This window comes from Argiope bruennichi, chromosome 1, assembly GCF_947563725.1.
Source record: "Argiope bruennichi chromosome 1, qqArgBrue1.1, whole genome shotgun sequence".
NCBI classification, from domain to species: domain Eukaryota; kingdom Metazoa; phylum Arthropoda; class Arachnida; order Araneae; family Araneidae; genus Argiope; species Argiope bruennichi.
Window position 1 is genome coordinate 106,692,954 of NC_079151.1, and position 24,639 is coordinate 106,717,592.

The 24,639-nt window shown below is 28.2% G+C and overlaps 1 protein-coding gene across 1 annotated transcript in view; it reads right to left on the bottom strand.

Annotated features, from left to right (window-relative positions):
• The window catches only part of LOC129976334 (uncharacterized), a 91,669-nt gene that overhangs the window by 57,559 nt on the left and 9,471 nt on the right, over positions 1-24,639 (bottom strand). The window contains exons 2-6 of the mRNA XM_056089850.1: positions 9,321-9,427; positions 5,052-5,285; positions 4,399-4,477; positions 2,402-2,565; positions 1,274-1,465 (exon numbers count right to left, since the gene is read on the bottom strand). Of these exons, the coding sequence (XP_055945825.1) occupies positions 1,274-1,465; positions 2,402-2,565; positions 4,399-4,477; positions 5,052-5,285; positions 9,321-9,390 (739 nt within the window). The 5' untranslated portion in view covers positions 9,391-9,427. The remainder of the gene's footprint in view (positions 1-1,273; positions 1,466-2,401; positions 2,566-4,398; positions 4,478-5,051; positions 5,286-9,320; positions 9,428-24,639) is intronic.

A 24,639-nucleotide genomic window follows, 5' to 3' on the forward strand; every position in this document is an offset into this window, starting at 1 on the left:
AATAAATGCTATTAATAGTGTGGGTAAACAGCTAAACAGTGTGGGTAAACAGAATACTAAAAATTTGGAGAATTATTAGAATTTATAAATATATTTACAATTATCTGCTGAAACATTATTAAAATGTTATCCCCTATTAATTGTAAATAATGTTACTATTTCCTATAATGTTATAAAATTTTTACATGCGACTTCAAGCCACTTGTTACATAAATATTGATGAACTAAATTTTAACAATGCTAAAAAGCATTTAACTGCTTTTATGTATATTTGTGTTAAAATTAGACACAAAATAAATGTCTAGGTGGAAATATTTCAAAAAGCCCCAAAGATACAATATTTTACATAATATAAAGAATGTTAGAAATACAGATTATATTAGAAATGGCTTTCTATTCCAAATTTTAGAGATTTTTTTTTTCTTGTGAGAATCATAAACATCAAGCTATGCCATAAGAGATTTAAATAAAAAGGGAAATAATCTAATATTTCTGAACTGCAACCAATGACCAAAGATAGACAGTGAATAATAATTCTTAAAGTGTACATCTAATGAATTATTAAATATTTTAAAGTAAATTTGCAACTCTTGCTTTTTCTACAGTTTTTGGCAGTATCCAGTCCAGATATATTTTGCAAGGAAAAAATTTAAAACAAGTATATAAAATTAATTGGATCTTAATAATTAATGCAAAATACATTACTACTATTTATAGATAATCTTATCTGATGCAAGCATAATAAAACATTGTAAATAAAAAAAAAATTATAAATATAAAGAAGGCATAATTTGAAAAACATGTCAGGAAATTTTTTTAATTTATTTGTTGCACAAAAAGAATATCCTATTTATCATATTTAAAAAGGACTTAAAAAGATTCTATAGCATGACATCCTACTATCAATGAAAAATAAAATTACTTCCTTTTTAATTTCTTCAAAGGAAACAATTTATATTTTGGATTCACTCTATTGTTTACAGTACAAACTTTTCTAAAAATTAATGATAAAGAAAGATAATAATTCTCAATGTGTATAATACATTATTGGTGTATAATTTTCCTAATCCAAGCTGCTCTATTCACAAGTGGGTGCATACTTGTGCACAAACAATTGTTTGAGCAAGATTTATTAAATTAACAGTGAATAGAGTTGAAACACAACTCTTTATTATTTTAAGCAAAATTTCAAATATTATAAATACATAAAAAGTCAGTATGTATATGTCAACAAATATTTGATTTAAGAGCACTTTTTAATTAGATTTCATACCTTTTATATTTGATTTGCTCATGTGAGCATACAATTCAATATAACCATCAATTTCAGCTGCATTGGCCCCAATTTTCTTACATTCTTCTTCTGTATCTTGTCTGTAATCTCTTCGTTTGAATACTCTGATGCATTTTTTCATATCCATGTCAATATGATAGTAAAATAACCAACCTTCAGGACAAGCCAAAGCTGAAATATAATTTTAAAAATTTGGAGTAATAATTATTGTATTATTTTCCAGTATATAAATGAGAAATGAGGGGAAAAAAAAGAAAAATATATGGATTAAAGATTGCATTTACTTATTGCGCTGGATAGAATTTTCATTTTGCAATATATAATATTCAATCTGATAAGAAAAATTTATTTTAACACTCTAAGTACCATAATATAAGATTCCCTTTGTTTTGTTTTCATTTGGATACAAATGGGATTAAGTTTTAATAAAAGAAATTGGCAAAAGTTAATAAAAAAGACATCAATATGTTTCAATTTTAGCTTATAATAACTATGATGTGCATTGATCCATACAAAAAACATTTTTTTTTGTTGTTGTTCCTGCATATCATTGATCAATTTTTAATTGATCCATAAAAATGTTTATCATTATTTAAAACTTTTTGTTTGCTACATTTGATAATAGCAAAAATATATTAATATTCTGTTAATAACATAGTTTGTTGTAACATAGTTAATAATAACATAGTTTGAAAATTTTGCATTTCAAAATTTTTCAAGAAAACTATTAACAGAGAGAAAGAATTAATAAACAAAAGTTTAATACAGGCACATATTTAATAAGATTTCTAAATTTTTCAGATATGTTATTTCTCAGAAAATAAAAAAGATACATTAAATTTCTTGCAGTTTAATGTTCCTTCATATTTTTGAAAAAAAAAAAAAAAACCTTACTTTACTACTACTTTTATGTATTAAAACCCAACTGAATACAAAAATTAAAATTAAAAGCTGATAAAGCACTTGGGTAAATTTTTACAAATCATAAATAGGTAAAAGTTTTAAATTGGTTATTTCTTTCAATTTAGTCATTAGGATAAAATCAAGAATTAAATAATAAATTTACAATTTTTAAAAAATTCTAATTATGCAAATAATTTTATTTACTATTTGCAATAGGATAGACAGGAAATCCATTGTTTTGGCATACAAATTCAAGCCTTGTAGAACAAGAACGAGTAACTAGATTGCCAGTAGAAATATCTAATGCAACACAATCATAAATAGGTTCTCCACCGGCCCATTGTCTACCCCAAACTTCATTTGATTCTCTAAAAGGAAAGAAAAATAAATATTTATTTTCAATGAAAACTCCAAATTCAGAGCATTTATGCAAATTTCAGAAATCTGCAAAGAAACAAATTAATAAAAGAAGGTAAATAAATATACTGAATGACTTAAAACAAGTTTACTACACAGATCTATTTTACATTAAAAAAATATTTCAATTCATAAAAAAAAAAAAAAAAACTTTACAACATTACAAAAAAACCTGTTTTACAACATTAAGAGTGAAATCATTAAGATCTTTTGATTTTCCAAAATCTGACATGAAAGAAAGAAGTTAAAATTACTTATAAATTAAAATTCTGTATCATATTTTAGTCACTCAGATGTGGAGAACATCACATCTGAGTGACTAAACTCCACATCTTAACTTCTCAGATGTGGAGAAAAGAAATCACCAGCCCAATCAACTTTTTTTTTTTAATTATCCATCTATTGAGTTTTATCATTGAGAATTTTTACTTACCTGCTGTTATATTTTGACTTACTTTAAGAGGAAAAATTATAAGCAATTTTAAATAAACCATTCTAGATATCTGGGTGATCAGTTCTAACTTTTTAAGATCTCGTTGATTTTAGAAGAAAAAATAAATATCTCATGTTTTCTTTAAATCTACTACGAGCACTGTTTTGTGGAAAAAATTTAGGCCCCAAATTTTATCACAAATTGAAATATTTTCAAAAATAAAAACATTTATAGCTGTACTCCAATACCATAAATCTCAAAATTATAAGTGAGGTTTTGCTTCTGAACATTGTTGTATGAATTGCAGAAATTTTTAAAGTCACCAAGGACTTCTTAAAGAGTTAAAGAGGACAAAATCTTAAAGAGTTATATACTTAATGGCAAATGAACTCAGTTCAAACACTCCTTTAAAAAATTGTGCTTTTTCCTAAAGATTATCAGAAGAAATGTAATAGAGGTTAATTTCATCTTTTACTGCTTCTTCAGTTTGCATAATGGCCATTTTGAATTTCTTGTTCTAAATTTTTTCTAAATGCTGTACTTTGCTTTTGAATCTTTCTTTTTTGTAAATTTTTTTAATGTGAAGCATATACATACTGGAAATTAATGTTGATACATGATTTTCTTTTTTTATATTCAGATGCAGAGGAAAATTTATTTTATGCAATTAAAAAATAATCAGCATTTGCCTGCTGAAGATGGCTCACTATCAATGTCTTGAATATATTCTTTCTGAGAAAGTAAGAAAAAAAAATTTCCTTTCCATAAGAGCAAAAATGTTTGCAATTGAATTCTGCATCACTTGCAAAATTTCCTTTTACTATTCACCTTCCTTTAGCAAAAATTCTTTACAATACCATAAGAGAAAATATATGTTTAAATAAATATCATAAAAAAATTCAGTCATTCAAGCACAAAAAGAATGGTATATCATTAGCAGATATTTCTCAAACTTTCTGCTTTCTCATTTAACTCCATCTCTTAAAGATATATTCAAATCTCCACAAAACAAAAGATAAGATAATTACCGCACAGTTAAATAAAAGCACAATAGAAAACACTGCATGCTTGTTCAATGGTCAAAATGAATAAAGTTAGGTTCTCTAAAAATATACACATTTATTATAAATTGATACTAAGCATATACATTGATAATAAAGTAAAAAATAATTTTTATTCCATATATATATATTTTAAATAATATCAGAATTTTAAAAAGGGTTCAGTTATAACAATTTGCAATGCAAAAAATGACTATTATACTTCATTTATATTTACGAGTACATATTTTTAAAAAATATAATTTATTAATTCATTACAAATGATAACTATTGTGAATCTAAATACTTACTTAAACAGACTTGGATAGTTAGATAAACTTGTATAATATCCAGAAAGCTTTTGTATTCCAATCCAAATAAGATTAATTCCTGTAATTTAGATTTTATACAAACTTTGTGGCAATAAAAGTATTTGGTCACAAGAAGAAAAACAGTGGGAGAAAAAAAATCTATGTACAATATTATAAATAGCAAGAATTTTCCCAAACATAAATAAAGCTTAAAAATGCCTTGTTTCTTAGCTATATGTATAGCTACATATAAGAGAGCATGCAGACATTATCTTATCTACATTATTATAAATTAAAAATTATCATTAAAATGCAGAATATCTGCATATATACACAATCAAGTATCATTAAACAGGACAGTTTTAAATTGTTTTAATCACAAAAATAAAGTATGAGATTTTCATCCCAATACTTATTCAAATAATTCAGTTTTCACTTTAATTTCAGTTTCCTCTTTTTAATGAAAAAAGAAAAAAATAGCAATGCCTTAAAAATTATAAGGAGAAAGCTAATATATTCACTGATTTATTTTTATTATATTATATTATTATTATCATTCATTAGAATCTTTGTTATCTAAAAATAGGCATTACAAACATTACTTAGTTTTGCTTTTATTGTGATTTATACCGATTAGATGACAGATAACTCACCTTCTTTCTTATAATCTTCAAATGCAGTATTTTCAGTATAATTAAACAATAAATATGAAAATTCTGTTTTACATTTCTTATCAGCATCTTTCCAATTTAGTTTCTTTGATTTGTGCAATTTCAAACACAGTTTCGTCGTTTTCTGATCATCATCCATCTCTTTATTGTACAGCTTATAGGAACGATGACATTGACATTTGTCAAATGCATTCTTACATTCTGGCATAGATGCATCTAATACAATAAGGATAAAAATATTAAAATAATTCTAAAAACAATAAAAAAATTAAAAATTAAGTATTTTGACATGAAGTTAAATAAAGTTTCTTTTTTTTAAATCATATTTAATGGTGCATTAATAAATTTTACAAAGAATCTTTCTTACAAAAATTGTTTAAAAAAGAAGAATTAGAAAGAAAAGAAAGATTTATATAAATAAATAATTGTTATTCTATATCAACAATTCATTCCTTATTTTACACCCATTTACAACCAATTTTGAATATTTTAGATGCAATATAGAATCTGTGATGGAACTATTTTATCATATATTGAAATATATGCATGCATATAATATACAGATGAGAAAATTCAAATAAAAATATAACAAATATCTTTTTTAAAAGTGAAAGCTGAAACTAAACTAGAGATGCATATGAAAAAAACAAGAGGAAATAAAATACATGCAAATTAATGCACAAAAAAGTGCATTTCAAAGAATATTGCAGAAATAAATCAAACATTTTATTTCATTCAAATTTATTTCCACCTTTACTGTCAATTTATGACATAAGTTTGTCAGTCAGATAACAACCATTCACTTTTATAATTAGCAACAATAAATTAACATCTAACCCATAGAGATCTCTGTGATCTGACCAAGATTATCAGATTAATATGGGTTAGGTCTGCACTCATTAGAAATGTCACTACAACCAGATAGTATGAAGTGAAATCTTAATAGTTGAACATTATAAAATTTCTATTATTGACAAACATTTCATTTGATGAAACAGAATATTGCAAAGCTCGGTTCCTAAAAAAATTAAATTTTGACTAGATTTTTATTGATTAAATTTTTATCCAAGCTTTGATAAAATAAAATGAATTATTTTAAATTGCAAAATGATTTTCAAAATTGATAATTAAAAAAATGATTTTACAAAAGCTCTATCTTATAACTTATAATAGGCAACATTAGAGAGTGGCAAAAATAAATTCACTCTTGCTCTGACGTTTTAGGGTATACAACTTAAATTTATGTCATAGAACGTGAAAGCAGGCCACTAATCTTTTTCCTCAACACTTGTCTTCTACCTTTTTAGAAACGGTTTGCGATAATCGATAGCAAAGCATATTTAGTTTGTTCAGATGCAATGTGCTAAAAAATGTTCTATAAAATTTAAAAGCGTGTCCTACCATTTTCAATAATTACCCAGTCTAAAGAACTTTAGAACACCGCAAAAATGCCATTCAGCTCATTTGTATGACTGACATCGTTTCTCTCTTAAAACAGAATCTCATGGTAAATTTCAAACATGAACCAATGAATTTTTTTGTATTGAGCTTCATTTTATAAATCATATATTTATTAATTCCATAGCTTTCAATGAGAAACAGATTCTAAGTTCGGTCTAATAATCTGTACATTAGATGTAATTTTAGATATTCCTCAATGTGCTTCTTCAGAGAACACTCTAGTTTCGATATTTCAAAAACCGAACCAATTGAATCATTCATAGACAGTTACAGTTAAGTCTTCTCTTTTATTGAGATTTATCTCTTGACAGTGGTTCAAATTTTTTATGTAAAAATCAAATATAGCGAAGAAAATGTCATTCTCTAATTGTCATTTATTCTTACCCCCCCCCCCCCCCATTACCGTTTTATTTTAGACATCGACTTGGATAATTCTTGGCATGATCTTAATACTAAGATTTATAGATTTCTATCGAATTTTGAACGAAATTCACTCACAGAAAGTTTGTCTGCTTGGTTGTCTGAGTACAAGTGCACACATTAACTACAAAATATAAAGACCTAGATAATTAAAAATTGCTACATAGATGTTATAGATATTATATTAACCTCTATATTTATTATTTTATTCGATTTATATCTCTGCGTGTAAATGCAAAAATTTCATATGATTTTTTTTTTCTCGTGTGACTATTTTAAGCCAAGTTTTTGCACGGTACTTTCTGAGGGTTAAGACCCCTGAGCACAAAAGTCTGATTTCTAGCTCATATGAAGAGGCAACACACACACACTTGCTTGTACAGCCCCTTTTCACAGGAGGGGGGGGGGGAAGGACTCATTCACCCACCTTACAGATAGAACACAGAGTAGAGAACAACCATGCCCGAACCAGGACTCGAACCCGGGATGCCTAGATCACGGGAAAGACCCGATACCTCTTAACCAGGACGCCGGCATTCTATATGATCTAGAGATGCATAATCCACGATTTTTTGAATAACAAATAATATTGCTATTGTTATTTTTAAATATGCGTTCCAAATATCTGTTATTTCAATCATATTATTAATTAAAAATTATTACTTAATATTAAATATAAAATTTATTAATTGTAATCAATACTTAATTTACTAATTTAAGTAATGTGTGATTGAATTAATTTATCTGTTTCAGCTTACTTCTTAAATTTTATTTTTTTCTCAAAACTATTTATTTAATTTATTTATTAGAGTGAACCATTTTCTGGAAAAGATGAGTTAAAAATATATGTCATTTCTTTAAAATGTTTACTTTAGTCCGATATTCTACCAATAGATGACGCCAGCAGTTAACAGAATACATGTAATCAAAGTCAATCATGTCACGAGCAATTAAAAATGATCTGTATGGAATAGTGCATCATCAAATACGAATATCGGTCACTCCCGTAAAGTGGAGCGGTGACTTCGCACTTTCCAGTGAAGCCTCGCACTTTCCGGTGAAATCCCCGCTCCGATAAATTTCAGTGATTTGCAATTCAATGATACGATACGATAATTCCAATAACCGCTCCTTTCACTTTTCAACCCAATCACAGATTTCTTTCGAGAGCTTCCATTGGACAGATCGTATCGATTGTTACTTTCCAGTGAAGTCACCGCTCCAGCAAATTTCAGTGATATCGTATCGATTGTTACTTTCTATCGTGATCCAAAACCTGTAATCGAAATATCATCAGTAAGATCGTATCAAGGATTTGAATCACACCCCTCTTTGAAAAGTATTGATCACTTGTATTTGTGACTTTTTGATATTGGTTACGTAATAACCGCTCTAAAAATATATGTCATCCCTACATTGGGCAGATCGTATCGATAGTTACTTTCCTGTGAAATCATCGCTCCGGCAAATTTCAGTGATATCGTATCGATTGTTACTTTCTATCGTGATCCAAAACCTGTAATCAAAATATCATCAGTAAGATCGTATCAAGGATTTGAATCACACCCCTCTTTGAAAAGTATTGATCACTTGTATTTATGACTTTTTGATATTGGTTTCGTAATAACTGCTCTTAAAATATTCGTCATCCCTAATATGATCTTGCTGCTAAAACAGTAGCTTTGGCTTTGAGTCAAATTTTGTTTAAATCGGTCAATAGATTTAGTTTTCTTTTCTATACTATGAAGCACAAAACTCCTATATGCGGGATTCTGAAAATAGAAATCTGAGCCTTGGTCCAAGGTTCTCGCTTTTTATGCGACGGAGGGGGAGGGGCAAATATTTTTACTGAGGGTAATTTTCTGGGATTCCACTCTTGCTGATTTATTTTTATGTTTTTTTTTTCGTAAAATTAAAATGTATTTCAAATTGCTTCAAAAATAGCACAAAAAGTTTAGGTCAGTACTTGAGAAGTGATAGTTGATATCCATTTCTGCCAAGATCAGATTTGTTTATCTTATTTGTGTTTTATCTTCGTGGACCATATATGGGCTCCCTTATGGAAATGATTCTACAGACTATTTACATCATTCTAACATAAACTGACTACTTCGACACATATATTTAATAGATTTAAAGTTCAATCAAGTCTCAATCTGGTGACATTCAAGATTAAATATAGCTCTCATACAGAAGTCTTATAACGAATATATAGCAAATTTTATTCGTCGAATTCGATGTGTTTTTCATTTATTATGCTCACAGACAGCAAAAGAATATTAAAAAGCACCCCGTGCTAAAAGACCCATTATAGTTTTTATTTATAAACTGTATTATCAATGGATTAAATAGTAAGAAATAGGAACTTACCGTTAACGACGCAAAGAGAGCAAAGGAAATATTGAAAAATTCTTAATTTGTTATTCTTTTTAGAAAACATCCCTCAAGTCCAAATGCCTATAGTAACTGACGTTCACCTGAAACAGAAAATATTCTGCTAAGACAGTTTTAACATTTAGTGTTCACAGCGAGACTGAATTAAAAGAAGCTGAATTTATCTAGTACCCTGTGTGCCTCAGTTGTCCTAATTTCAATCTAAATATTTAATATTTAGCTGTAATTGCTTGTAGATGAGTCCGAATTCGACAGTGGATCGAAAACTTGCAATTATTTCTTTCAATAAAAAACATCTTTTTATACTGGATTTTTATAAATGTCTTTATAGTTGTTTAGACAATCAATGAGTCCATATTGATTAAAGAATCGCTGGTATAAATAAAGCAGATGGCAAATAAAGAATTATTGCAAGAATTCTACAAAATAAAATTTTCAAACTAATGATGCATTGGACAAATTGAAAATGGAGGCGCACTTTTATTTCTAATTATTCTTAGTTAATATTTTATTTTACATTAAAAATGCTAAAACATTTTTTCGTATTATGAATGTGAATAAGAGAGAGAGTTTTATCTGTGACGTTTTCGTATACTTACACAATTAGAACGTTTTAGGCTTAGATTCGTCGTAATATTATATATAAAAAAACAAAAAAACAACAACATTTAAACGGAAACATTAAAGAAAACATTTATAATTATGGTGTAAAGACCAGGTATTGAAGTTAAGTTTACCTCTCGTTTTGAAGCAAAATGAGGACTATTTTAAAACAGAGCTTCTAATTTTGAGCAGTGGCCAAAATGGATGATCACATAAGGGAGGCATTTGGTCCCAGCAGATTTGACAATCGTCATACTGAAGATCCACACTGAAATTTATTTATCTTGATTGCTGGGTACTTGAGCAAACGAATTCACATATAGATGAATAGACAAAAAGAGGTATTTGTGTATTAATAGATACTGTTGACGAGTTTGAATTACGAAGCATCTTATCAGGCTGCCGTGCGAACTTTGATGATTATTCTCTGGCACGGGGTTAATGCACAAATGCTTAAGACAATCTACTCATTGACGGATTTCATTAAAAATTCGAAATAGATTTACTATTTTAATGATCGTAATGAACGTCTAATTTCGTACAATAATTATCAGAAGATGAAGAGATATTGACACCAGTAGATAGTCATCAAAACCAAGAAAATTTATTTTCAGAATTAAAAAAAAATTATGTTTATGTGAACTGCATTTAATCTGATTAAATCTTTAATTTTTTTTTAAATAATGGTATAATTTTTGAATTTCTAAAATATGTAATTAACATCTTTCATACAGTTAAAAAATTATTTAATTCCTATGCTGTTGTGAAAGTTAATAAGGATCAATTCATTTTCTTATCACTGAAATATTGTTCAGCACATTATATAGTACATTTAAGGGAATTGCAAAATATGAATGATTCTGTTATTGTTTAATGTTTTAATTAATAAATAATAGTGAAGTTTTTATTTTTTTAAATTAATTGCACATCCAACTCATAAAATCGCTTTTTTTAGCAAATTTTTTTGTTAAATTTGATTTTCACAATTTTATCTATAAAATACCAATACAGATACATTATGCAATTATTAGATTTTTTTTTGTACGTAAACCTGTCATTATTATCGAAAAATTAACAAAATTGATGGAACAGCAATATATCCCAGGATATAATGTACGGAATGTATGAACAGGAATCCCACTAACGAAATGAGAAAACTACAGATATTCACCAAACAGAAAAAGCGAATGCAGAGCAATAAATTAGCCATAAAGTACACCTGTGTTTTAGGTTTACCATACAGCAAATCCCCACGTGACGTCACTACACACATTTTTCCGTGCGCGTTTGTCCACGAAAGTGTAGACGGAATTTGGCCGTGTGATAAGGCCTTAACACTTCAGACAAAGAAAATCCTACATGTTTTTTTGACTTAGGAAGAGCTAAAACTTGAAAAGTTAATAAAATATTTAGATCCACATTTTTTTGTTATGATTACAACAATTTCTCTTCACATAGTTCGTATTTGAACGAGTGTAAATATCTACATATAAACTGAAACTGTTAAAAAAAATTCATAAAAAAATTAGGTAGTTAATTTCTTGCTTTCTGAAATTTGCTTCGATAGACGTGTTTCAAATAAATTTAAGTACTCGACTACATTGAAAACACTGATTTCAGAACATTTTGGGGTAAAAATGTATTTTGATTTTTTTTTAAAGAACACACGTTTTTCTTTCAAAAACTACTTACCATTTTTTCTTAAGTATATAAAAAAAAGCTACAGCGATTATAATAGGCGTTGTCAGAAGCACAATGAAACAGGAGTCAACATAATCGCCGACAGATTCAGTAAAAATGCTAAATTCACGCCAAAGTTTATATTTCTTAACTACTGTACCCAATGCCTAGTGAGGGGGGGGGGGGTTCTCTGACGTGACTAGAGATGCGTAATCCACGATTTTTTGAATAACAAATAATTTTGCTATTGTTATTTTTAAATATTTGTTCCAAATATCTGTTATTTCAACCATATTATTAATTAAAAATTATTATTTAGTATTGAATATAAAATTTATTAATTGTAATTAATATTTACTTTACTAATTTAAGTAACTTGTGATTGAATTAATTTATCCATTTCAGCTTACTTCTTAAATTTGATTTTTTTTTCAAAACTATTTATTTAATTTCTTTACTGGAGTAAACCATTTTCTGAAAAATTTGAATTAAATATATATGTCATTTCTTTAAAATGTTTAGTTCCATATTCTACCAATAGATGGCACCAGCAGTAAACAGAATATATGCAAAGTCATGTCACAAGCAATTAAAAATGATTTGTATGGAATAGTGCATCATCAAATGTGAATATCTGAAAGTCATGGTCACTCTCATGAGGTGGAGCGGCGACTTCACACTTTCCAGTGAAGTCACAGCTCCGATAAATTTCAGTGATATGCAATTTAATGATACGATAATTCCAAGAATAACCGATCTGTTCACTTTTCAACCCATTCACAGATTTCTCCTTTTCTGTTTTGTTCGAGAGCTTCCATTGGACAGATCATATCGATTGTTACTTTCTATCGTGCTCCAAAACCTGTAATCGAAATATCACCAGTATGATCATATCAAGAATTTGAATCACACCCCTCTTTGAAAAGTATTGATTACTGGTATTTGTGACTTTGTGATATTGGTTACATAATAACCGCTCGTAAAATATTCGTCATTCCGAGACGGAACAAGCTTATTAGAGAGTATTCGATAAAGTTTCAAGGAAACCACTCCGGCTGATTTTTTTTTCTTTTGTTTTGCAATGGAAGTTAGAGTTTGAAATTGAAACTGAGAATATTCATTAGTTTAATCGCTCAAAATGGGATGGAGCAATTGCATGATAGTTCATCTGGTCAACAAAAATGAAGGAAAATAGAGATTTTGATGTCAGTGATTTTTCTGTGAAAAAAGCTATTCTTTCTGTGCAGACATTGGAAAATAATAATCTTTGTCTCTATCTTCGTCTTTATTTATAATAAAGATGAATATGTATGTTGGCTTTTTATAGGTCAAACCGTTTGACTTAGAGCTACGAAATTTGTCGAGATGTATATCGCTCCGAGATATACATCTCGGAGCGATGTTTTGAATTCTTTATTTAAAGTTTAATGAATTAAAAATTAAGCGAAAGTTTGACGCTTTTACGTGATAACTTCCGAAACTATTATAGCAGAAAAGTCAGTTTTGTGCTGTAATTTTTCTCAAAGTTCACTTATTTTTTGAAATTTAAGATAAGTCTTACTCATCTTAAAATTCAAAAAAATAATCTTTCCAATAATACCAATGTTTTAATCTATAAATTAAATTTCTATTTTTAATGAATTTTTTTAAAAAAATATTTTATTCATATTCTTTAACGTTTTATTTCACACAAAAAGGAAATAAAATTTGTAGCAGTTGCATTACTCTATTTTCTCTTTTGGATAATAGATGGCGATGTCTGATTAGGTACCCATTCCATACTACATTGCGATTGTAAATATAATGAGATGAAATACTGCTCTGTTAAGGTGTGCGCATGTCAATGTCTTGTCCTGTATTTGTTTTGTGTGAAATGTGGTCATTAAAGAAATGTTTCCGAAGACATGGATTCTCTTGCTTCCACTGCACGGATCATAATAATCTTCATTCCACCACAAATTTAATTTGCATGAATTCGTTATGACTATGTGGGAAAAATCAGCTTTTATCAACGCGTTGCAATCAGATGACAAAAATTCAAGCTGAAAAATTGAGTTAACTCTTATTACAAACAAAATCTATGAAAGTAATATTCAGCGTGTGTTTGTATGAAATAGAAAGTATAAAAAATTATAGTTCCTTAAAAAAAAAAAAGAAAAAAAAGTGAACCCAAGAAAAAGCTTTCTACAAAGTTTTAAAATAGTTATATTTTTAATTCAATAATTCAATTTTTTTAAAGACGTACAGAATATCCATTCTAATTAGCTAATTTCGAAAACTTTATAAATTGGCGTATATATCTAATAAAAAATGGTCTAAATGAAATAAGTACTTATTTTTTATGTACTTTTAATCAATAAGTCTTTTGATGAATTTCAAATTTTTAACTTTTCAACAGATCCTGTGTTCTGGAAGTCATATTTAATAAAATGATCTCTAGACGTTAATCTCTAGACACTAATATTTTAAATAAAAGTATTCCATTCTTTTGAAATTAAAACTGATTGAGCTATGAAAATTTGAATGTTTCTATTCTATAAAAACGCGCGATTTCAGATATCTCCCTCTACCGCCTTGAAGAAAATATGCCAATCTGCGCTTGGACATTCGCCAAGCATTTTCCCCAAGACTGATTGTCTAAAATATTGAAATTGTTGATTATCCTAAAAGAATTGGATTCAAAAGTTCATAAATCAGTCAAGCTTGATTGCAGATTGACACGTTGTATTGTCAAGATAATTTTACTGAATACGAAAATATTAAGGATTTATAGGATCGATGGCCTGTATAAAACTTCAGAATTATTTTCATAAGAAAAATTATTATTAATTGTAATAAAATAAAATATTTTTTGCCGCATTTAATCTTTTCGGAACGAAAACTGTATTTTATGATGAATTAGAAAATTGGAGAATTTTTATTGAACAAAATATCGTAAGGCTTCTATGATAATATGCATCATGTGACTATCAAAATTTGAAGCTTAAAATATTTTGTCATAGAGCCATAGAAGTCCTTAAGATATTATTTTTATAGTTCATTTTTAATAAATATTTAATTAAAAATTTTAGAGAGTAGAGAGAGTAGAGAGATTTAGCAGGAAAATATATTTAACTTCAATATATTGCCATCCAGACTGAAAAATTCTATGGCAATAAAGCTCTGTATTAGTAGTTTATACAAAGGAATTTATGAATACTAAACAGCAATAAGTTTATAAATAATATCGTCAATAAGAACATAATAAAAAATCTATAAATAAATAAATAAAACGGCACAGGAGGAAAATCCATGAAGTCGGGCATGGAACACTTTTTAATTTGTTAAACTGTGGAAAAGATAGTTTATAACTTTAGATAAGTTCGTTTCTACTTCCATTCTTTTTTCTTTCTTTACTGAAAATTTAGTTTTTCTGAAGTTTACAAACTATGCGATATTTTTTAACATTTCTAATTCCCTTTGTTTGATCAATATCGCGTTGAAGTAATGCTCAATAAGATTCGTTCGATAACATCTGCAGGGAGAAAAAATATTAAAATTAGTGAAAATTCCATTTTTACTTTCTCGTATATGGATTATAGAAAAAATATTGTAAGAGTTGAAAAAAAAATGGTATTTTAACGACTTTCTGTCTTTCAGAAAAAACGCATTTTTGACACTATGTCTGTCAGTGAACATAATTAACTCAAAAATATTTTGATGGATGAAATTTCGTATATAGTTTTTAAACCAAATTTGCAGATTTCTGTCAAATTGTGAACAAAGTCTATTCAAAGACAATCTGTCAGACCGGCTATTTAAATATATGTTAAAAGGATTTAAATGAAGCGAAGAGATTCGAAGAATAAAATTTGGTACACAGGTTTAACATCTAAAGAAAAAAAAAACCTTTTAAATTTGGAACGAAATCCATCAAGGGATTGACTGTCTGTCAGTCTGTACTTCCACAAACTTGTAGACGCGGCAGCGTAAAAATGTATGAAATGGATTGTGATTTTGGAACTCAAGTGCAATTTTTTTTTATCAAATTTTTGTTTCAACTGGTTGAGAAAAACGTGTCTAAAGCTGAAATTCGATTTTCGGATACTATAGCCTCAAACCAGACATCAATCACCAAAAAACTTGCCAAAGGCTCCCAGAAAGTTTCAATAAAAATTTCTCTGGCCTGACAAATTTATTAGAGAGTATGCGAGAAAGTTTTGCTGATTAATCTATAATATTTAATATCTGTTCTATTTAAGTCAAAAGAAATCAGAGTCTTCATTTCTTCCATGTGCAGGTGAAAAGATAAAAATCTTTCTCTGTTTATTTTTTACATTTTCTTTTTGCGCTTGAATAGCTAATGATATTAAAAAGGAAATCGGAAGAGATTGATTCTGATGACAAAGATAATTGTTATCTTATCAGGTGTAACTAATGTTTATCGCCATTTCTGTAATGATGGAAAAATTATTTCGAAGAAATAAAAATGATGCATGAAATGACTCATTTCTCCTCATTCATCTAGAAATTTTTTTCTTGTTTTTTAAAATCATTCATTCAGAAAAGATCTTTGAATTTTAAGGGTAATCACTTTATAAAAAAATCGCAATAAAATAATTTTTTACCTGAAATATTTTGTATTTTTAGAGTAAATAGAATCCTTTCACCCTTATTTTTTGCGATTTTTTTAAATTCTCGGAGCTTTTTAACGGTTTGTGTTGGATTACAGGTAAATTGAGCATCGAATGTAGAAATACCGTTTTATATTTCAGATGGCAACAAAGCAGAATAAATTTTCGTTGTGCAATTTGATCTTTGAACTCCTGTTTCAATCAAATTCGAATTCGATGGCAGTCTAGAATGAACTATTCTTAAATAGATAATTTTTAGTTTTTCAACAGTCTTAACAAATCTTGTAAACATTTCCCATTCTCTTCTAGATGCTACGTAAGTATTCTGTGCGAACTGTTGTAATTCTCTCTCAAATTTTAGTTTTCATCGGCCGGGAAAAACACATCAAAAACATGAATTTGATTTGTAAGAACTATTTTTTAACCGCATGTCAGAACTCAATCGAAAAAAAACACACACCAAGATTTATATGATCGATTTAATGAAAATGCTAAATTCTCGACAAAGTTACACATGCAGAGTAAAGTTTTTTAGGAGCTCATTCCTGCTGTTTACATTTGTTATTCATTCTCATGAATTAGAAGAGAATTAAAAGAATGTCTTTCGTATAAAATGCAATTTAAGGACCTAAGATGGCCTAATCTCAAATCTTAAATCGAAATTTTGTTTTACACCTTTAGAATGGAATAATAAATATTCGCTATTTTTTTAGCTATTTATAAAAAGGTCACATGAAATCATTTTTTTAATGAAAAGCATTATACCAAGATTATCTAAAATTCCACATTTATGTATCTTTAAAATCCTACACATATGTGGTATCATTCAATTATAATCTATAAACTTTTACAGTGAATTTTTTTGAATTTTCAAAATTTTATTTTTTGAATAAATGTCAACATTTTTTCCTCTTTCATTGAAACATGGCAAGCACATTTATTAAAAGCTTTGAAAAATCGCAGCAAATAATTGCATTTCTTTCTCTTTATTGTAATACTTTTTCTTCTTTAGCATGAGATTTGCGAGCTAGTGAAACCATCAATTTCAACTGGCAAAATGAAAATTGCATTTCGAGGTTGGAAGCCCATAGACGGCAGGATAGAATTTCTGTAGTAGATTAAAATAAATAAAAAAATAAATAAAGTCTCATTCATTTGATAAGAATTGAATTTGATTCTGGAAGAGCTTCAGAATCCAATAAAGTCCCTCCCCCTTCAGTAAAATATGGATAAGATTACCTTCTAAATTCCTACAACACATCAAATCATACGAATTTTTTGTGTTCAAACTTGTCCATAATTAAATTGAGTCAACATCTATGCCCAGTTGAACTGATTAGATGAAATAAACAGGATAAGATCATAAGCTTAAGTGAAAAAATGGGCGGAAAGAAGGAAGAGGAAACAGCTTAACAGAATTTTCGGCTTATTGTTTAACTTCGCACATTGTGAAATAAAGGCAGTGAGTCAATTATTGTGTTTAAAATTTTGGAAGTGGAATTTAAGTAAGTCCCTGACTATGTTGAAAAATTGATTTTTGGTGAGGATATAGATTTTTTTTTCAATATTCTTATTCTTGTTTATTGTTTGAATAGTCTTAATTTCCTTATAAAAGCAGACGGAATTTGTTTCTGAGTTTGTCTTTTGAGGAATTACATAGATTTTTATATCTGAACAGTTTACGTTTTAATGCTATTTTCTCAAATCTAAATTTTGGAAAAGTTCTCTTACAAAAAAAAAAAAAAAAATCCCATAAACTAAAATCTGATGCATGTTTTTTTGTTTAAATTTGATATAATAATTTCTCAATCTGTACAGAAACACAGAATAAGCAAAATGTTTGATTAAAAAGATTTTAAAAACATTTTTATAGTAGTTCTAATGTTTTATAATGATCGAAAAATAGAAAATTTCTTGTTATTTTTCATTTTGAAATCCATTATTTAAATATTGGATAAATATACAGCTTATTTCTTTATTCAATTGTCATATTCTAAATTGAATGGTTTTTGCTGTTACTTTAATGTGATCATGTCAGGACTTAAAAAATTTTGATTGACTGATAGGTGAAAAAAATTCGAATAGGATAAAATCAACTTTATTTTTATCATATTAGGGGAAAGAATAAAATCTTTTTACCTAAGGGTTATTTACAATTTATTTCAAGAATAACAATTAAAAAATTCATTACCTAATGTTTCTTCGGCAAATTATTCGTTAACAGTTCCCATATATACTTTTCGTGCATGTACTGTTTTTTTAAAATTAAGTGAATAATGTTAAAAACCGCGTTTATAAAATGTCAAAAGCTTGATTCATTTCAGCATTCATTGAAGGTTTTCCTTCAACACATTTGTTCACTTCAAAATCATCAACATATATTGCTTGCTCTTGCTCATAAAAAGGTAACGATTTTTCGAAACTTTATAAAGAAGATTTTGTGAACTTTTTCACTTCAAGACTAGTAATATTTAACGATGTGATCCTCATAATAAAGAATATTTTTGTGCTCATTTAAATACGTCCTTTCAGGAACAGAAAATTTTGACAATGTAAAGTGAATGATAGCATTACCAGTTATCACATTAAGCGGCGTTCGCTATACCAATTTTTATCAAATAAATAAATAAATATTTCTTCCGTTTTTCATACGCTTCTGACTTTTAGTTGATATATTTGCTTCATAAGTTTTTTTTAAAATTTATTTTACGTAAAAATTCAAAAATCTTAATTTATAATATATTTCAAAATTTTCTTCCTGAATGTAACCACATACTTTAGAGTAAGCATAAATTACGATTAGTAACATTTTAGTTCTATTTCTGATAAATGTTTGATTGAAGTTTATAGCATGAGAAATATGAAATATGATTTTTACTGTTAATATGATTGAATATTTTCTAAATATAAAGTCTAAAATCTGTTTAAGTTATTAAAGTGAAAAATACGTCAAGTGTCTTATGATCAAATCATAATCTTTATTACCGTTTCTTAGATTGATTTTGATTATTTATTCATTACAAAAATCCACTGTTTCCGTTTTAGGATCTATATTTTCTCTACTTAAATTCTAAATAAGTCTCAGAGGTTCTGTTTCTTTTGTATTCTCGCCTTTCAACATGGAAAAGGGCTGTTGAATCTTGGATTGCAGCCCAAGGACGCCATAGAATCTAGCATCTAAAAATTATTATACTTATTTTATTGTAATTTTGATCAAATAGCCTTTGATTGTAAGTTTAAATAAATATTACATAAAACGCATATCAGCTAAAAATTTTTCATATAAAGGAAACCAAGGAGAAAATTCTAACTTTTGTGTGTGGTAGAAGCTACCTATATAATCAATATAAATACTAGCGACTATGCCTACAGGTAGCCATGTGCTTATTTTTTCTTTAACCGGCAACTCCGACTCGCTCGAAGACATACGGATAAATCTGAATCACAATACAGCCGCTACAGCAACACCGGCGGGAACTATGGTTGAGTTTTAAGGATCACCACAGGCCACGACACAACGCTTCCAGCGGGAAGTAGTCTCGTCATCTAAAGGAGGTAGTCTACCCCCCCCTCCCATTTATGTGCCCACCCTGGTGGCGAGAACCAACCACGATACCGAAAGCTTCTCATCTTCATTTCTGAGGTGCTCCCAGTAGGAGTTTTAGATGTATGTAAGAAAAAAACAAAATGCACATAATTTTACATCGTACAGTATTTGAACTCTTATATGTACCCCCTTAAGATATATGAGAATTTTCAATCCCATTATAAATAATTTTTAAAAAATGATTTAAATTCAAAAATAATTGTGAAGAAATAAAATTTATGACTCTGAAAAGTTAATTTTTTAAATTTTAAGATGCTGTATACATATTTTTTTGTTGAAATGATATGTTTCAAATTTATGGAGAAAAAGACATATAATCTTTCGATTCTCTTTTCACCCTCTTTAGAGAGTCATTGAAAAATTTTAATATCCAGTTAGTCTTTCCAGATCCTAAGAAACACGCATGCCGAATTTCGACTGATTCTGTCAAAGAGTGTGGATCTTTATAAGAATCAAACAAACAAACAAATGAATATTCAATTTTATATATGTAGATAAGTAAAGATAATTGTTTTTTTCTATATCAGTTACGCAAATCTACAATTTTGTTCGATCTTGATGATGTTTGACACAGGTGCTCTTTAAAATAAGAAGATGGTCATTGCTAACATATCAAAATCCAAAAAGTCAATCTACATTTATAAAAGGAAGAATTTGTTTATCTGTGTATCGGCGATATCTAGACAAATCTATCGCACTTACAATCGTAAAATCCAGCACATAATAACCGTAATGGTGATTCAACGCATTTTAAAATTGAACATAGAAATTTATTTATTTATTTTATTTTATTTTGGACGATGATTGTAAAAAAAAAATATCTTTGTATCATAAAAAAGAGCAAAGAATTGCCATGCTAATGGAATTTCTTTTGGACCGTGGATATAATTTACTGAATTTTAAGAAGTTTTTTAAAAATTAGTCACTTTTCCCGTAACATTTAAAAATTTAAAACCAAAATTTCTGCATCCTATATTCTATTCTCATTATCTTTTTCCAAATTTTTTGTGGTAATTATTAGAGCCTTTCTCTCCAGTTTAAAATAATAACTATTGAAATACTTTTATTGATTATTTTCTAGAAGAGTTGAATGGGCGTTTTTTTTTTTTTTTTTTCGCTAATTTAGTCAGTGAAGAAAGAAAATTTCTCCAGCGAGATTAATTTGGCATATTGCCAAGAACCGTGGAAATTTATTAAAAAAAAAGCATATGTGGAAGCAAAATCTTGTGAACTTTGTTTATTTGGCTTGGCAACAGCTGCCAGGTTTGGATGTTTCAATCAGTGGAAAGTCTGGGACAATACTCTATTCATCTCAAATATAAAATGAATTTTAAACCAGGATGTATTAAAGGTTGTTGCGAAATTTACTCCAACAAAAGATTTGTTTGAAGGAATTCGCTTAATTGTAAGCAAATTATAACGTGACATTAGAGGAAAAAAACTTTCTTTTTGCAAACGGTGAGATGTATGATATATCACATGTACCTCTCATGAGAAAAGTGATATAACATTAATAATGTATCTGGGAATCCTGAACATTGATATGAAACAACGAATTTCTGAATCCGCACAATGAATATGTGGCCATTTTTTTTTCTATTTGGTAAAGTATAGTGAATCGGAAGTTATTTATCTGAAAAATAGAAGGACAGATGACCACAAATGACACATCTAGAGGTTATTAGTTTTCATATGAAATTAAAATTTTTGAAACAAGTTCAATAGTTCAATTTTTTTAAGGATGCCAATTTTATTTATATACAATTTTTCTCTAATTTTGATTTTATTTTGATACACAATTTGTGCTTAGGTGCACGATTCATCCTAGTTGTTTATGTTTGTTCAAAGTGTGGAAGAAATGATAAACAAGCATCTTGAAGCAGGAGACTACATTGAAAAGGTGATTTTTTTTTAATGAAAAACCGTTTATTAAACCGTTAGAATTTTGTTTCTAAGTCCAATTTTGGGGAGTTACGTTTTTTTTTTAAATACTGGCCTTTACTTACGTTTTAATGCTATTTTACATCTTCAGATGTTGTTTTAAAAATTATATTCTTTGATAGATTTTTTTTTACTAAAAACCTCATAAATTAAAATCTAGAGCATATTTTTTGTTCAAATTTGGTATAATAATTTTTTAATTGGTTTTAAAGTTCCTGAACTAGAGAATAAATAATCTATTCATTTAGAAATATTTTTATGATTGTTTTAGTGGTTCAAAATGTGAAAAATTTTAAATTTAATGATATTTATCAGTTGAACGTCGATATTTGTAGAATTAATAGAAATACAGTTATTTTGTTGTTCATGAACTAGGTAATATCCTTCTTAAGCTATCTGCAAAATTTTAAGCAAATCATTTTATAAATCTCTAAATTGAAAGACTTTTGCTTTATATCTCATTTTAACCTAAAAAGCTCTTTTTTCCAATTTCTATGAAAAATTTGCCACTGAACTGATATATTTTAATAGATGTTTTTTTCTCAATTTTTTTAATACAAATATTTAAAAATATAACTATTTTCGAACGTTTTTCAAAAAAAAAAAAAAAAAAAAGAAAAAAAAGTCATCCCAAATGTAGTCACATACCTTAAACTTAAAGTAACAGTCACAATTTCCAGGAAGTAAATTCACCGGCAACAAGTAATAAATAAATTCAACAGAAGTTCAATAAGAAGTAAATTCAACAACAATATTAGACTTTTCTTTCAAGTCTGATCACCAACTCCACGAATAAAATGGAAATAAAATTAACAGCGAAAAAGGAATCGTAGGAATTCTAGATAATGTTATTGTTGATATTAAATTAATAGTATCGGTTCCTGATATCTCCAAGTTATAACAACGCTTCGTGAAACTATTTTCCTTGGATCGGTGGATGAAAATTGGAACTCACATTGCGTGAACATACACAAGAACTTTTGCATAGATTTAAAAATTTAATTAATCAGATTTTAAGTGCCATCAATTAAGAAGGAAATTCTTTGAAGGCAGTCAATTTCCTTTGTAAATAGAAAATGTGGAGTTTCCGAAAACTTGGAAGCTGTAACTGTTTGAATGAGTTCACATAACTACAAGAGTACATTGAAATTCCTCTAACCAGAAGTGGGCACTCGGCCTATTATGTTGTGAAAAGAAATAAAATTTATATATTCGATACTTCAGTAAAGTATAAGTCAAAGACAAAGATGAAATAACTACATTGCGAAGAGATTTCAGTCTTTTTTTGTTGTTGTTGATAGCTCGCAAAAAAAAAGAAAAAAGATATGGAATCATTTTTTTTGTTTATGGAAATCGGCCCCCCCCCATTTTGTAATCTGATAAAGGAAGACAAAGGAAACCTGTAATAAAGTTTTCGGACCTTGTAATAAAGTAATTCGAACTTAGACAGATATATCCAGGAATTCTCAAATATTAAGGAACAAGTAGATGCCATCCTTCTCCTTCATGTAAATCAGCAGGCATGATCTCCATAAAACTTTCTTGCATACTCTCTAATAAACTTGTCAGGCCAGAGAGCGCCTTACATGACATGGGCATACAATAGTTGCGAAATATTAACTTTTGGCGTGAATTTAGAATTTTTACTGAATCTATCGTGTCATACTTGGCGAGACTTTTGGCGATTAATCCTTGGCATGTGGTTAATAGCATCCAAAAATCGAATGTTTGATTTAGACATGTTTTTCTCAATCGTTTGAAGCAAAGATTTGACACAAAGCTGCACTTGCAGTCACAAAATTCCATACCAAATTTGATATATTTAAGCTACTGCGTGTTTCAACTATCGCGTTTACATCTTTCTGAAAGTACAGACCGATAGACAATCAAGCTGTTGTTGGGTTTGTCTCAAACTTTGACAGGTGGCTACATTATAGATGTTAAATCTGTATAAGGAATCTTAGCTTTCGTTTTGTGGTTATTGTGTTAACTTATATTCGGACAGACAGACATTCTCTGTACAGATTTTTACTCAAAATTTGATAGAAATCTGCAAATTTGGTGTAAAGACTGTATATAAAATTTCAACCGTCTAGCTCAAAGAAATTTTTGAATTATTTTTGTCACAGAAAGACAGATGGACAGAGATTTTCCAAAAATGTGTTTTTCGAACTCAAGGAAATCTAAAATGTCAAAATCTCGAGTCAAAAATTTGACGATTACTATACTTTCACTGTCGTAAATGAGAAAGTAAAAATAAAAATAAAATTGGTCATGACTATGTCAGCATACGGATAATGGTTTGTAATGACGTTACTTTTTTAACAATCTTTATTTTTCAAAAATAGGAAATGTTAAAGAACTTTTCACTGACTTTTTCGAGGGAAAATAGCAAAGAATGAATGCTATTTATAATATTCTTCGTCATCCGCTGAAATATGCATTGATTACCAATATGTCATTCTATCACAGAATGTGATATACTATTTTAGTGTTTTGGAATGTAGAGGGAAAATATTTGAGAAATTTAACGAATTATCCTTATATAAACAATGCTTTTGCCGAGTTGTTGATTAGTAAGTTTCTGTAAGATTTGTCGATTCAACTTGCCAGAATTTTATAGTTTTTCTGAGAATGCACAACAGGATTAAATATATTGTCAATGACTTTTGATGTTTTCTATTTAAGAAAGATAGAATAATTGAGCATATCCCCAACTGAAAATGCACTTTCCCAGCACAGATAAGAATAATAATTAAGCTTTATAGAATAATTGAGCATATCCCCAACTGAAAATGCACTTTCCCAGCACAGATAAGAATAATAATTAAGCTTTATAGAATAATTGAGC